The sequence below is a fragment of the Cupressus sempervirens genome, chromosome 4, assembly GCF_028749045.1.
Source record: "Cupressus sempervirens isolate cs-2001-9-10 chromosome 4, ASM2874904v1, whole genome shotgun sequence".
Classification (NCBI taxonomy): Eukaryota; Viridiplantae; Streptophyta; class Pinopsida; order Cupressales; family Cupressaceae; genus Cupressus; species Cupressus sempervirens.
The window spans coordinates 402319326-402334016 of NC_143121.1; the positions used below are offsets into that span (position 1 = coordinate 402319326).

The following is a 14691-nucleotide window of genomic DNA, read 5'->3' on the forward strand; positions in this document are numbered from 1 at the left end:
AAGGAGATAGAAGGAAAACTTGAAGTATTTTAGGAGAGCAAGGTGAATGAGTATCTTGCACTTTCCACACATAAGGACAAGCAGAGTTGGATGAAGAAATGGAAACAAGTGGTTGAAAGGCAACAAGTCTTCTAGAAATAGAGATCTTAGATTCAATGACTTATTGAAGGGGATAGGAAGATGACTTTCTTCCATAGATCAGCTTTGAAACACAAGAAGAGGAATACTATTAGAAATCTAATTGATAGTAATAATATTGAGTTGACAGACAAGGACAATATTAGGTGATGGACCACCACACTAGGAAATGTATAATCCTCCCCAACTATAGATTGACCCAATGATGAAGAATGAATTAATAATGATTATTAACCTGGTGCTTGATGAGAGGAAAAATCAAAATTTCATAAGGAAAATTTTCAAAAAAGAGGTTAGAGAAGAATTTTTTTCTATTGGAGCTTTCAAGCCCCTTGGCCAAGATGGGTTCCCTCTACTTTCTTCCAGGACTTCTGGAAGACAATTAAATATGATCTTATTCATGAAGCTATTGAGTTCATTAAAATGTGTAGAATACTAAAAGAGTTGAATAAAATCTTTATCTTTTTGGTACCCAATGTTGCTAATCCTACTTGACTGGAAGAATTTAGACTTATAAGTCTATGTAATACTATCTATGAGATTTTATCCAAGGTTATAGTAAATCACATGAAGCTTATTCTTAGCAAGGCTATAAGCCTCACACAAAATGCCTTTTTCCCTATTCACCAAACTCTAGATGTGGTTATCACCTCTCATGAGGTTCTCCATTCAATGGAAAAATATGGGAACACAACTATGACAATGAAACTTGATATTTCAAAAGACTATGGTAAGGTGAGGAGAGAATTTATATTTAACAATATAAGGAAATTTGGTTTTGGAGAGAAGTTCCTGTTATTAAAAGGGGAAATGATTAATATAGTCTGATTCTCATTCTTGACCAATGGTTCTCCGAGGCAATTCTTCCTTGTTGGGAGTTTTATGTCCTTATCTCTTTATTATAATGATCGAAGTCCTAGGGAGAAATATTTTGGCTATAGTTGCTAGAAGAGATTTAGTGGCTATCAAATTGGCTACGAATCACCCACCAGAGATCTTGCAACAATTTGTGGATGATACTTTTTTGTACAAATTATCCTCCATTAGAGAATTTAATGCCTAGAAAAAAAATTGAATAGGTATGCTCAAGTATTAGGATAACATATTAATTATCAGAAAAGTAAGCTCTATTTCTTCTATACTAATTTTTTTTTGAAGCTAAGAAAATAGTAGGGATATGAACTGTTAGGTTGTGAGTCACCCTGACACTCATCGGGGTCTCCCCCTTATGGTCAACAATGTAACCCCTCAATTTTGGAATACGGTGGTGGAATGAATGCAACAAAAATTGGCTAGTTGTAAAGGAAAGGTCTGCAACAATGCTAGGAAATTACAATTCATAACTGTCTCTCTCCAGGGAGTTCCTATCTATTTTATGTATTTATTAAAACTATCTAGTCATTTTAGAGACATCATTAAAAAAAATCAGTGGAACTTTTTATAGTCAGGCATGGAGGAGAAGAAGAAAGTAAGTCTCATTAGCTAGGAGAAATTTTTCCAACCTAAATGTCAAGGATATTTGAATCAAAGGAGATTAGGGGATTCAAACAAGGTCCTCATAACAAAGATGGGTTGCAGACTAGCTCAAGATTCAATGACTTGGTGCTGAATTATGAGAGCAAGATAAATTGGTGAGGGACCTCATAATCAACCTCTTTATAATGAAGGTCTACCAATTAGATCAATAATATGGACCAATATTACTAAGGTTAAGAAAAACATGAGGTAGGGAATCGGGTGGAACATAGGTCATGGGAAGTTGGTCATATTTTGAGAAGATAGATGGATAGGTTATTCTCCCCATATTTGCACAAAGTTTTATGGACTAAGGGAGAACTAGGTAAATAATTATTTTTTCCAAGGTGGCCAATTATTTAAAAAATAAGGAATAAAATGTTTTTAACATGGGTAATCTAAATATGATGGAAAAATATCTATATGCAAAGTTGGGATCCCTTTTGAAACAAACCTAAATTCCCTCCTTCCCAAATATTGATAAACATATATGGGACAAAAACCCAAGTGGAGAATTCAGTGTCAAATCGGCATACAATAGTATTATCGGGGAGGTTGGGGCCTTCGAATGGAGGATTGTTTAGCAATCTCACTTTCTCTAAAAGATCAATTTCTTTTGGTGGTCTATTATGCATAATATCATACTCACAATTGATAAACTTAAAAGGAATGACTTTAAAATGGTGAATAGGCTTGTTCTCTATAAAAAGGAGGAGGAGACTATTTCCCACCTTCTAATTTATTTCTTTTATTCTTCTTAGATCTAGAATGAACTATTTAATCAACTAGGGATATATTGGGTTCTAAATAGAGATACTCATTAATTTATACTTGGATAGAGATGTCCCTCCGATCATCCCCTTATCAAATTGATATGGAAAGTCATCCCACCCTATGTTTGTTGGAACATGTGGAAAGAGACTAACAATCACATTCTCAGGTATAAATTTTCCCCTCTTGAGGTTGTTTCTAGAATAACAATGGGACTGATTAAAGAATATGATCTTATGTGGAAGTGGAAATTTCCTCCTCAACTCCCCCCCATCCCCCATACACAAACAACTAGATAGGTGTTGGGAAAAAATATGAGACATCTCACATTTAGTGGAGAAAGTGGATAGTTCAAAGACCCAAAAAATATTGTGAACCAAATGGATGTCACCCCCCACCCCTACCCAAATTGGTGGAAACTAAATTTTGATGGATCAAGGAGTGAAGGGGCTTCTACTAGGGGTGTTATCTAGGATGAGCACATAGTGTGCATTAAGGGATACTCAGGGAAATGTGGGAAAGTCCCCACCAATGAGGTAGAAGCAATGGGTCTTCTTTGGGGTTTGGAGATAGCTAGTAGCATGGGAATTCAAAATTTCATAATAGATGGAGATTTAGTATTAGTTATTGAAGGCATTAAAGGGGTGATTCAGATGATTTGGCATGCCACATCCATGATAAGGACACACAAACTCTTTTAAGTAGATTTAAGGAATTTTAGATACAACATGTGTATAGAGAAGGGAATTAGGTGGCAGATAGCCTGATAGGGTATGGACATGAGGTTAGAGATCTCCAAGTGTGGGAATGGGAGTACAACCTATTGATGGTGATAATAATGCTAGTTCAAAAAGAAAACCTTTTCAATTAATGATGAGTGCATTATTTTAAAAAGATATGGTTGGCCTTGTCATTATTGTGATGTACCTTATGATGGATTTAGCAAGGGTTATAAATGATATGATGGCTTTTGGTATAAGGAAGCTAATTTTGGTAGAAGATTTGGTGATAATAAATTTAACAAGGGTCTATTATTTATTCAAGTTACTAATCATGGCTCTTTATGGGAAGAAAAGGATTACTGTTGAATGCAAGATTTGTGATGATATTTTACAATCCCAAAGGACGAAACTTTCCAAATACCAATGGTTTATTTTATGAGAAAATTATATAAAGGTGATGACTTGGCAACATAGGAATTAAATTAATTTTGAATTAATTTATGGAAATCCCATGTGTTTTCAAAAAGGTATAGGCCTTTATTTAAGATATCAAGAAAGAAAGGGTATAGGCCCTAATTTGTGCTTTTAGGCAAGAAAATACTTGAATCTAGTTTCTTTGTGTAGAGTATTGAGGTTTGTGGGTGGTATGGCTCTAGAGATGAAAGAGGGGGAGGAGAATCTAGTTTTTGATCTTAGAGAAGAAGAAGCCATGGAGAGTGTGAATGCTTGGATTGAGCCACCTAGAACTGAAGAGGTTGTTAGTAGAGATAAGGTGGCATGGATGTATATGAAGGAAGGTGGGCTAATTTTGTTCACAAAGAGTATTAAATGACATGATGAGAAGGTGACCTAATAGTTTTTGGATTCCTAAAAGAGCCATTGGGTGAAAATTAATGGTGTTCCATTTGAGATTATGGAGGAGATTATCATAATGCAATTGGCCTAGCCATGAAAGGTATTTAAGATTAAGGAAGAAACTAAGGGTTGTAGATGAGAAAAGCCTATAAAACTTTTCTAACCTAAAGAATCTCATGTTCATTTTCACGGGGATTTTCTTACAAAAAGTTACCTGAGTTATGGGACATGTTCTGCTACATTATCATGAGATACATAACCATAAAACACATAGTCAAGGTGTGTGACTATTACCACTTCCACATCCTTAACCACTTTAGGAATAGGTAATGTAATCTCCTATCCTTAAATATTATTACATCTTATGGAAGATTGTGTATGGAATATTCATAAGAAGCAAGAGGAGAGTAAAAACTACATTGTCTACCACCAAGCCTTAATTTACCAATAGTATAAATTTTACCAAAGTCTTCATTGGTAGATCTTGAGCCTGAGCTCTTCCCTCCTCAAAATCACTAAGCTTGCCCAAATATTGACCCCATCTACTAAAACTCAAGTTTATAGGAAGCCTTCTACTACAACTAGAAAGATAAAAATGGCAAAAATTGAGGTCCTAAATGTGGAAAGTGCTAGAACTACTTCTAGGAAGGGCACTAATAAGATGAACAATAACTTTAGAGAAAATAAAATCCTAGCCACCCCTAATAAGGGAAAAAAATGATAATTCTGAGTCCACTAATAATTCACAAAATAAAATTGGCACTAGACCTAAAAGAAAAGCCACTAGGAGGAACTATGGGGAGTGGGAGGATGATGAGATTGGTAGTGAAGGGGAGGATGTCAAATTCATGAAAGACGATCAAGATAGCCCTATGCCCTCTTGGGCATTTCATGCTTATAAAATTAGAGCCATTGCTTCTTATTCTAGGAAAGAAGGGATAATGGGTGAGCATGATACTATTACTTTACTGATTAGAATGGTGAATTTGGGTAGCCAGACTCAAGGGGGGGTTCCTATTGGAAGTTATGAATAGAAATGTGTGAACATAGCTAGAGATGATATTTAGAAGGAGAGAAGCACCATGGCTAAAATTGATAAAGCACATAGTATCCCAAATTTTGCTAAGCTGGAGGAATCAATCACTAGCCTCATTAAGAAGAATGTGGATTTGAAGGATAAATTTGACATGGTTACTAAATTTTATGTGTGGGTGATGCATTCAGAAATGACTACCCTTTACCTACTATAGGAAGGAAAAGAGGAAAACGATGATATATTTATGGAGATGGCTCGATCATTGTATGAATTCCTAGAGGATGATTAGTTGTGTGTGCTTCTTGAGAACCCGCAAAATTAGAGCAAAGAGAGTTAACTCATGCTTTTGTGCTTTCTCTTTTTCCTTTTTTATGATAATTAGTTTTTAGTTAGCCTAGGGGGTGTTTTTGTTGATATTTACTGGACTTGCTTTATGCCCACTAAGTTTTACTAGGCCAGTTACATGTACAATTTTGTAATTAGTAGTAGTAGTAATTATAAAAATATCTTATCTTTGGGGTTTTTTATATTAAGGAAGGGTGTTGGTTAATCATATGGTAATGACTTTTGACTTTTTTTGGCTTTTTTGCTTTTCTGTTCTGGGTCAGACCCCATTTTGGTTATTTTTTAATATATAAAATAATGGAGTTTCCTCCATGCTTAAAACCACTCTTCTTGAAACTCCATTGACAAAACCTTCAAAAAATTATTATTCCTTATGAAATATTCATTATAAATATCCTTAATCTCATTAATTGATGAGTGGGAGGTATGTTTCACAATAAGTCAAATTATGATACTCTTATTAAGATTCAATTATGTAGTTCTTTTAGTATAAATCATTTACTCATTTTTCATTATTAGTTACTCACATGAACCCATCTCCCATGCCAAATAATTGCACACTTATCACTTGATGTATCTAGGTTATTCTCACTTAGGTGAAGTATCAACACTTCTAGAGAGGTCACCCATCCTAGTACTACTCCTTCTTAATCGTGCTTGACTATAGATTTTTCTCTATGCTTCATCCTATTCTATTTACAGCTCCATTTGAAAACCTTAATATTATGTAGAGGATAGGGTTGGGACAAAGTAGAGAGAATGAACATTCATTAGTTTTACAACATCTTATGTGAAGATTCTATTTAGAAAATTAGGTGAGGATATTATGTAGGGGTAGAGTTAGGCCAAAGTAGAGAGAAGGGACATTCATTAGTTTTACAACATCTCATGGGAAGAGCCTACTTAGAAAAGACAACTCTAATAATGACATATGTTCTCCAATGGGTGGGGAGAATATCAAATTCAAATTTTAGATCTTCCTAATGAATAATATTTTTATCTTTCATAGTGTCCTTGAAGGTGAAAACTTTGGCAACCCATTTTTGTCCAAGCAACCTTGTAGGAGTGTCGAGGGTTTATTACCTTTTTTGATATTTCAACATAGTGGTTTGTTTCCACACAGGGAACCATCTAGTTCAACATATCTCCTATCCACAAATAAGTGTAATATATTTGTAGATTGTCCAAACAGACTTAAATACATTAGACCCCTTAATATTAATATTAGCATTAATTGTAAGGAGATCAAGATTGTTAAAGCCTATCCAATCTTTACCATGGTAGGGGGAAGCCTTGGAAAATTTGTGCCTGATAAGTCTCTTCCATGGTTCATTGTCAACTGTGGCCTTTTCTATCCACTTAATAGCTAGAGAAATGTCTTGGGTCCTAAGATCATTTAGCCCAATACCACCCAATTCTTTAGGTTGACTGTATCATTTCCAACTGACTACATGTATGGTCTTGTTGTTGTTCCCTAACCAAAGGAAATTATTGATAGATATTTGGAGAATTTCAAACTCATTCATGGTGAACATACATGAAAAGGACAAATACACAAAATATGAGGGTAGAATCTTTTGAAATATCTACAATCTCCCTGCCAATGAGAGGTATTTACAATCCCATTTATTAAGTTTGGTTTCAATTTTAGTTTTGATCCAATCCCACATACTCTTTAGATTAGGGTTGACAGCAAAGGGAATCCCCAAGTACCTAACTATGTGGGTTGGACCCCCCATTGAATGTCCATATTGTTTCCAAAGTCGCTAACAAGTCTTATGACTTAACCTCTTTAGCAAGAAGCCAACAACTAAGGGGTATCTATTCAGCCAAATTTTCCTGAGTCACAATCTCTACCTCATCCATTTTCGATGATAGAGCCTTATACTCAACAAGACTTGGTCCATGTTGGACCCTTTTAAGAACCTTTCAACTTTACCAATAGAACAAGGGCCTATTGATGATCAATCATATATTATGTTTTAAAGAAACTAAGAAATTTTAAATGTTCAACACATCAAATTTTCACAATCCATCAAACCAGATAGCTCCTTTGCATTGGGTTATAAGCAATTTTTTAAATTTTTTTTACATTGAATATATTTTAGGCTGCACTTTGCAATATGTCATCCATATAACTTTTCAATTAAGATATATAAATAATAAATATTTAATAACAATATAAATTTATCAATTTAAAATCATGGAAGAAACTGTCGATAAAATATGCTTATCAATTAAAGTATATAAAATTATTAATATTTAGTTGGGATATATATTACATAGAAGACATCATCTATACAACTTGCTCATCAATTAAAATATTCTTGAATTATCTATATTTTAGAAAATCTATGTAAATTAAACTTGAGATATCATTTAAAGAAACAAAAGAAAAAATGGAAGACTTTACTCTTAAGTAAAAATTTATATTTGTTTTATATATATAGAAAAAACGAAGAATAACCTAAATTTCCCTTTACACTTTTTGTAACTATCACATGGTTATTTTCTTATGGCTTTTGACAATATTTTTTGTCATGGCTCTTTTGAAAAACTTTAAGAGGGCTTATTTTTATTTATTCTATTCTTTGTGAAAGGAAAGGGTTTCTTCATTTGTGTCTATAAACACTATGAGAGCTTTTATTGAGATGTTTCCTAAGAATTTCTTGTGAGTCATTAACCCTGACTTCTATATCCTAGATTTGAGGGTTTTAGCTTTGTATCTCTTATAATGAAAACTTCAAACATGTGGCTTAATACGTGTAGATGTGAGCATAACATCCTTTATAATGTTCCTTCATTTTCTAAGGTATAATAATATTTATTATTATTCCAATAATTGGTTCAATTGACTTTTGATACTTTACCATTTATTATACATTATTACATATTTATTTTAGAAAATTTATGTAAAATGAAGTTGAGATGTCATTTAAAGAAAAGAATCTTTATATTCATTATACACATAAAATTACTTCAAATATAGATAGTCATAAATACCAAATTTTACATCAATCGAAAATAAATAAATGTATTGCAAATATCTTTTTAAGAAAATAAAGCTAAAAGATCTCATTCTTAACTAAGAAAATTATATTTGTTTTATATCACCAAGAAAGAAAGAAAAGGATGCTTCAAATATTGATAAGGATAAACACCAAAATCTTAATTAGATTTTCTACATCAAAATAAATTAATAATCAGTTTCACAAATATCTGTGGACTTTTGTTGCACTCTCTCTCCTTCATATTTCCACTCAACTTACAGAAAACGATTGTGGTTATTTAAGTACAGACAAACCCCACGGGAAGCGATGATACATGAACACAGGCACTACTATTAAAATCAATCGGAACAATACAGACGTGACGTGAACTTCTCGGGTCACGCACGTTGAAAGAGGAGGACAGATATTGGGAATAAACAACTATATGTGGTTCGCTCTATGTGGACTGTTATAGAGATGAGTAGGCAGGCGAGGAGAGGCCAAAAGGTGGAGAGGAACTTGCCTACGAATGGAGATTTCATATTTCTCACTCATGTCCAAATCTCCGGGTTCCTGGCCACATGGAAGCGACCATTCAAATGCATGAATAAAACTTGCAAGTGCAAATTGTATCATACGGAGCCCCAGATTATATCCCGGGCACATTCTTCGCCCTGCCCCAAACGGTATTATTCGAAAATCCCGTCCATCCAGATTCACCGGATTCTCCACAAAACGATCCGGATCAAACTCCAGCGGCTTCTCCCACGCTTTCGGATCTCTCGCTATGCTCCACACGTTCACCATCACATGCGAATTGGGCGGAATGTAATGCGCCATTATTTCCCGTGATGATTCTGGTGATGTGTGCGGCAGCATCAGCGGCGTTGGCGGGTGCAGACGGAGAGTTTCTGTTACAACCGCTTGTAGATATTTCAGCTGAGGAAGATGAGATTCTGTTACTCTCTCTTCCATTCCGACAACTGAATCCACTTCGACCCTCACTTTGCTCATCAGATGAGGATGGCGAATCAACTCGGCCATCGCCCATTCGACCGTCCGCGTAGCCGTGTCGGTTCCCGCCGCCATCATGTTCTGCAAAAATAAGCAAAGGTGAGATTTTTATGGTAAAAGGATCAGATTCTTACTGAAGATAAAAGGGTTGCGGTGCCTACCAGTAAAATCCCTTTGATGTTAGACTCGGAAAGCTGTCGGCCATCTGATCCAGCAGAATTATATTTGAGCTGGTACAAAATCTGTAGAAAATCCTTGTTCCCGTCGTCATCACTGGACAAAGGCATCTGCCGCTGTTCTTCAATCTTTTTCACCAGAAATCCATCAAGGCGCTTCTGCAGGCTCTTCAATCCGTCAAGAGAGCCGCCAAGGCCAATCCGCTCTAAGAAAGGAACGAAATCCCCAATCCGAAAATTACCAGCCGTTCTCAAGAAATCATCCATTAGCACCCTGAAATGCTCCGCCTCCGCATTATTTTCGTCGAAGAGTCTCATCCGGAAAGTCATCTGTCCAATAACATTACAAGTAAAGACATTAACAAAATCTCCCACATTTACAGCACCCTGTTTAAAGATGGAGGCGAGAACCAGCGCCATCTCTTCTTCTCGGGACTCCCGCCACTTGTCAAGACATTTGGGGTTCAAGAGGTGGAAAATGCAGAGCTTTCGTAGGGAAGGCCACTGGGAAGACCAGGTGATGTCGCTTCTGTTGTAGAGGAGAATATCCGCCGCCATTGCGCCGCCGCGGGGTCTGTTTGAGAAGTCGGAATCGAAGGTCTTGAGAATGGCAGTAGCGGCCTCCTGAGAAGAAGCAACAATGGCGGGAGTGGTGCCCAGTTTCAGATACATGAGGCCGCCGTAGCGCCTGGAAAGAGCGTGAAGGGACTGGTGGGGATTCGAACCGAGGTCCAGCAGGTTGCCCAAAACAGGCAGTCCTCGTGGCCCCGGAGGCAGCTTTGCCCTAATTCTTCCATTGAAGAAGTAGAGACAAGTTACCAGTGCTATGAGAGGAAGAGTCGCTAGGGAAACTGAGAACGATGAGAAGAGCTTGGAAGCATCCACAGGCATTTGACTCATTTCCATCTTGCTGTTTGTTCCCATTAACGCTTGGGTCGACTTATATAGAAAGGAAGAGGGCAGAACTCGAATTGGACAGTAACGCGTGTCGAGAGACGAGGGGCTCAGCATGAATGCTGTATTTTCTGAGACTTTCTAATGGCGGTCAAGGCATCTGTTCCCATTTCAAAGCTCGGCGCAACTGTCAACGACCCGAAAGCCAGTTAATGCGCCACATGCGATGGCCGCCCGATATGTCAATATTATCTGCCCCGGCTTAGAATTTTATTCCTACCCATATACACATTCCACCTTCCGAGGAGACGATTAAGATATCGCCTTACCAGTTTCACACTACACCTTCCCAAATGTTAAACACTTGCACCCGGAAGGGTTCAAGGCGTGTCAGTCAATAGGATAGTGAAAGCAAGATATAAGTATATATTAATATCATAGAAATAAATATATAGCAATATAAATATTTATTAAATTATTTTGGAATAAAAGTTAGGAATTGAATGATTTAAAAATATATTACTTTTATCATTGTAAAAAAATTATGTAGAGTTTATGGAAAAATTAAATATTATTTTGGAATAAAAGTTAGGAATTGAACTATTTAAAAAATATATTACTTACATCACTAAAAAAACATGTCGAATTTAATTTTAACTTTGGAATAAAAAATTAGGAATTGAATTATTTAAAAATATATTACTTACATCACTAAAAAATATGTAGAATTTAATTCTAATTTTGGAATAAAAGTTAGGAATTGAATTTAAAAATATATTACTTACGTCCACTAAAAAAATGTAGAATTTATGGATAAATTAAATATTATTTTAGAATAAAAGTTACCAATTGAATTATTTAGAAATATATTACTTACATCACTAAAAAAAATATAGAATTTATGGAAAAATTAAATATTATTTTAGAATAAAAATTAGGAATTGAATTATTTAAAAATATGTTACATTACTAAAAAATTAAATATTATTTTGGAATAAAGGTTAGGAATTGAATTATTAAAAAAAATATTACATCACTATAAAAATACGTAGCATTTATGGGAAAAAAAATTAAAGAGATCTCGTGTATTTTTAAAATTATTTTAAAAAGTATAAAGATTGAAATGAAATAAATTATAGAACAACCACAAAGAACTTAGAATTATGAAAAAAAAAATTATTAAAAGTATTTATTTGAATAATCCAAAAAACAATGTTTAAAAAGTATTTATTTGAACTTATAGGTAGGAGACTCTAGTTTTTGCCCAATTTATCCTATTACTATTTTTTGGGAAAGATACCAAAACATTAATGAATGTTAAATTTATAGTCTCAAAATATTTTTATATTTGAATGCTATTTTTTAATTGGTTATAACAAATTTTCCTAGTGGTTTTAAATTTTTTTTTTTTAAATTAATTAATATTATTGTTTATTCATCTATTTAAAGTAAGATGATTTAAATGAAAGAGGCCATTACCAAAAATTTTGCATTAAAAATATGAATGCCCAATTTGTCCTATTACTATTTTTCTTTTGGAAATATACCAAAACATTAATGAATGTTAAATTTTAGTCTCAAAATAGATATTTTTATATTTGAATGCTATTTTTTAATTGGTTATAACAAATTTTCCTAGTGGTTTTAAACAATTTAAAAAGAAAAAATCAATTAATATTATTGTTTATTCATGTATTGAAAGTAAGATGGTTTAAATGAAAGCGGCCATTCCCAAAAATTTAGCATTAAAAATCTGAATATTATTGTTTGCCATCTATTAAAAGTAAGGTCATTTAAATGAAAGAGAAAGGTATTTAATTTTTATGCTTAGTGGTTCATATGCAATCATCAAATTGTTGGACATTAATATGTTGCTATCCCTGAGAAAAAAATTTATAAAGATCATCAAGGATTTAATTTGTTCTATGTTTGCATTATATTGTTTCAGGAGGGTAGAGAACTGTATTTCTTCAACTGTGTAAGAGTTTACGGTTTATATTGTGCTTTCCATTAGTTTTTTAAAGTTTTCCAAGTAACTATATTGTCAATAATATATATTTTTTGTTTTCTCAGTTAGCTTTGAGACCGAATGATACATTTCCCTTAAAGCACAAAATCTCTCTAGAACCAGTAGCAAGGGAACGTAGATAAGATAGGGTTTCCACTAGGGTTCTAATTATTCCATGTCCACTAGGTCACCCATTGGGCTTGAGCTTATATAGAAAGTTTCTAGGAGAGGTAACTTTTCTTAGTACCCCAAGATCTTTTACCAAATGCACAGGTTTCACTAACTTGATCATCATGATTGAGGATAAAATTGCACTTACAGAGAATTTTGAGAAGTTTGGCATGAATGGGAGCACATGAAAAAAACCTTGGGCTAAGATAGGTTTACAAAAATCAGATTGTAGAGGTGCAGATTTGTATGAATCCTTCGTATCTTTCATCTCTGTCTCCAATTTATTTTTCCTTGTATATTTTCGGTTTATGTTGGATTGTTATAGGATGGTGCTATAAAGATGTATGGTGGAGCTTATCTTGCTTAAAGCTAGAACTCTATCTTATGGCAGAAAATGTGTTGAAATTGATAAGGAAAAATGGCTGAAGGATGTTGTAATTGTGGCCTATGTAGATACATGGGATTCTACACCTTCTTTGGTGAGTTGTATAGAGTGGCTCCAGGAGAACTGGGATTTTTGAAAGGTTGCTGACAGGTATTTCTTATTTTTTTATTCATTTTAAATGTTTGAATTCTCCTACAGGTAACCTACTTTGGTAACAAGTTGAAAATGCCTATGAATGACTAGAAAAGGAAAGAAGTTGATCATTAAACACCTCAATAGGACATAGGTTCCCATTCTATACTTCATCACAATCATAGATTTTAAGCTCCTCTGTCCAAGCTTTAACTTGCTCTTCTCCAATTGAAATTCTTGATGTCGGATGCAACCTATCACCTCACAGTAGCCAAAGTCATTCAATATTGAACAAGTTTGAAAATGCTTTTTCCATTATATGGAACCAAAATGTTGGGGTCTCATGAAAGAGACTATCTAGAAGATGGTTAGTAAAGGGTAAAACAATATGAAATAGTGTTTTCTTGCCTTTGTTGGACGTTGTGCATTTATATGCCTTAGGTTGCATTTACAGTACAAACCAATGCCATTTTCATATAAAAGCTTTACTTTACAACTAGATTGTGCAAAGAAGCTATCTACAGGATAGTCATCTAGTCATTCAACTGCCCATTATTTATATGCCTTCCCCACCATGCTCCCTTCTATAACCTTTTACAACACCATATGCTCTGACATCCAAACAAGGGAGAAGATTCATACGAAATGGGTTTTTCCTCTCAAGCACAGTCTCATTTTGGAGGTGGGAGATTCGAAAGCAAAAATTCTTGTTGGTTCAATGCTTTTCATGAGTAAGGAAACATCTTTGGGTGTGCTTTATTTTTAATCAAGAGTATATATTTTCTGTATATTTTTTGGAACAAAACTGTACCATACTATCTCATTTTTGAGTCTATGGTTATTGTATAAACAAAAATCAATTCCCAAAATTGTACCAATCATTAAATTAATTCATAATTTAACAACCAAATCACGACAACTGTTATCTATTTTCAAGGCTATGTTTTGCAACTTCACACAAATATATTCTGGAATGTAATTAAAGAATAGAACTATTTTAGGATGGTGCAAAACAAGCTTACTCTATCTTTAAAATCTTTCTTTTCTTTAGTGTCGTAGTTGAAGCAAATGAACAAATGTGTTATTTTTAAAATAGACATGGCACTATGATTTTGGCAACATCTACCACTGTTTGTTTATCACTTGTCATATATAATTATGGAATATCAAATTCTGTATGCTATGCATCGTATCCAGATGGGGTCCAGCTGGGCAAAGGGGGGGGAAATTGGACCTCCCTAAGGAAACAACATAACTCCCGGCAACTATAGTTAGTTATAAATCAAATTTACATAATATTGATTACATTGAAAATAAATAAATATATCAAAGTCAACATTAAGATTACAGAATCAGTACAAACAACACTACATCTATGGACAACTTTGTACATCAAAAAACATTTTTCTCAAAACAAGATAAAAATATTGTTACTGATATTGGCTACAAATGTATGCTTTCTAGTGGGTAGATTCTAGTACCTTAGGTATGTTTCAGTTATGTCTGAAATAGACTGCTCTTCAATTTTGAGACTTCAAT

The 14691-nt window shown here is 34.2% G+C and overlaps 1 protein-coding gene across 1 annotated transcript; it reads right to left on the bottom strand.

The window, feature by feature from the left end:
• Positions 1 to 8530: 8530 nt before the first annotated feature.
• Positions 8531 to 10604, bottom strand: LOC149561755 (flavonoid 3'-monooxygenase-like). Its single transcript, XM_089825297.1, has 2 exons — positions 9548 to 10604; positions 8531 to 9467 (listed from the first exon to the last, which is right to left on the bottom strand). Exons 1-2 carry the CDS (start codon positions 10571 to 10573, stop codon positions 8814 to 8816), a joined length of 1680 nt encoding a protein of 559 aa, XP_089681423.1. The 5' UTR covers positions 10574 to 10604; the 3' UTR covers positions 8531 to 8813.
• Positions 10605 to 14691: the final 4087 nt, after the last annotated feature.

Excerpts from the sequence above, each read along its gene's own strand:
- LOC149561755 (XM_089825297.1), bottom strand. The coding sequence starts at position 10,573 with ATGCTGAGCCCCTCGTCTCTCGACACGCGTTACTGTCCAATTCGAGTT. Across the intron at positions 9,468-9,547 it reads ACATCAAAGGGATTTTACTG|AACATGATGGCGGCGGGAAC; the intron begins GTAGGCACCGCA and ends TTATTTTTGCAG.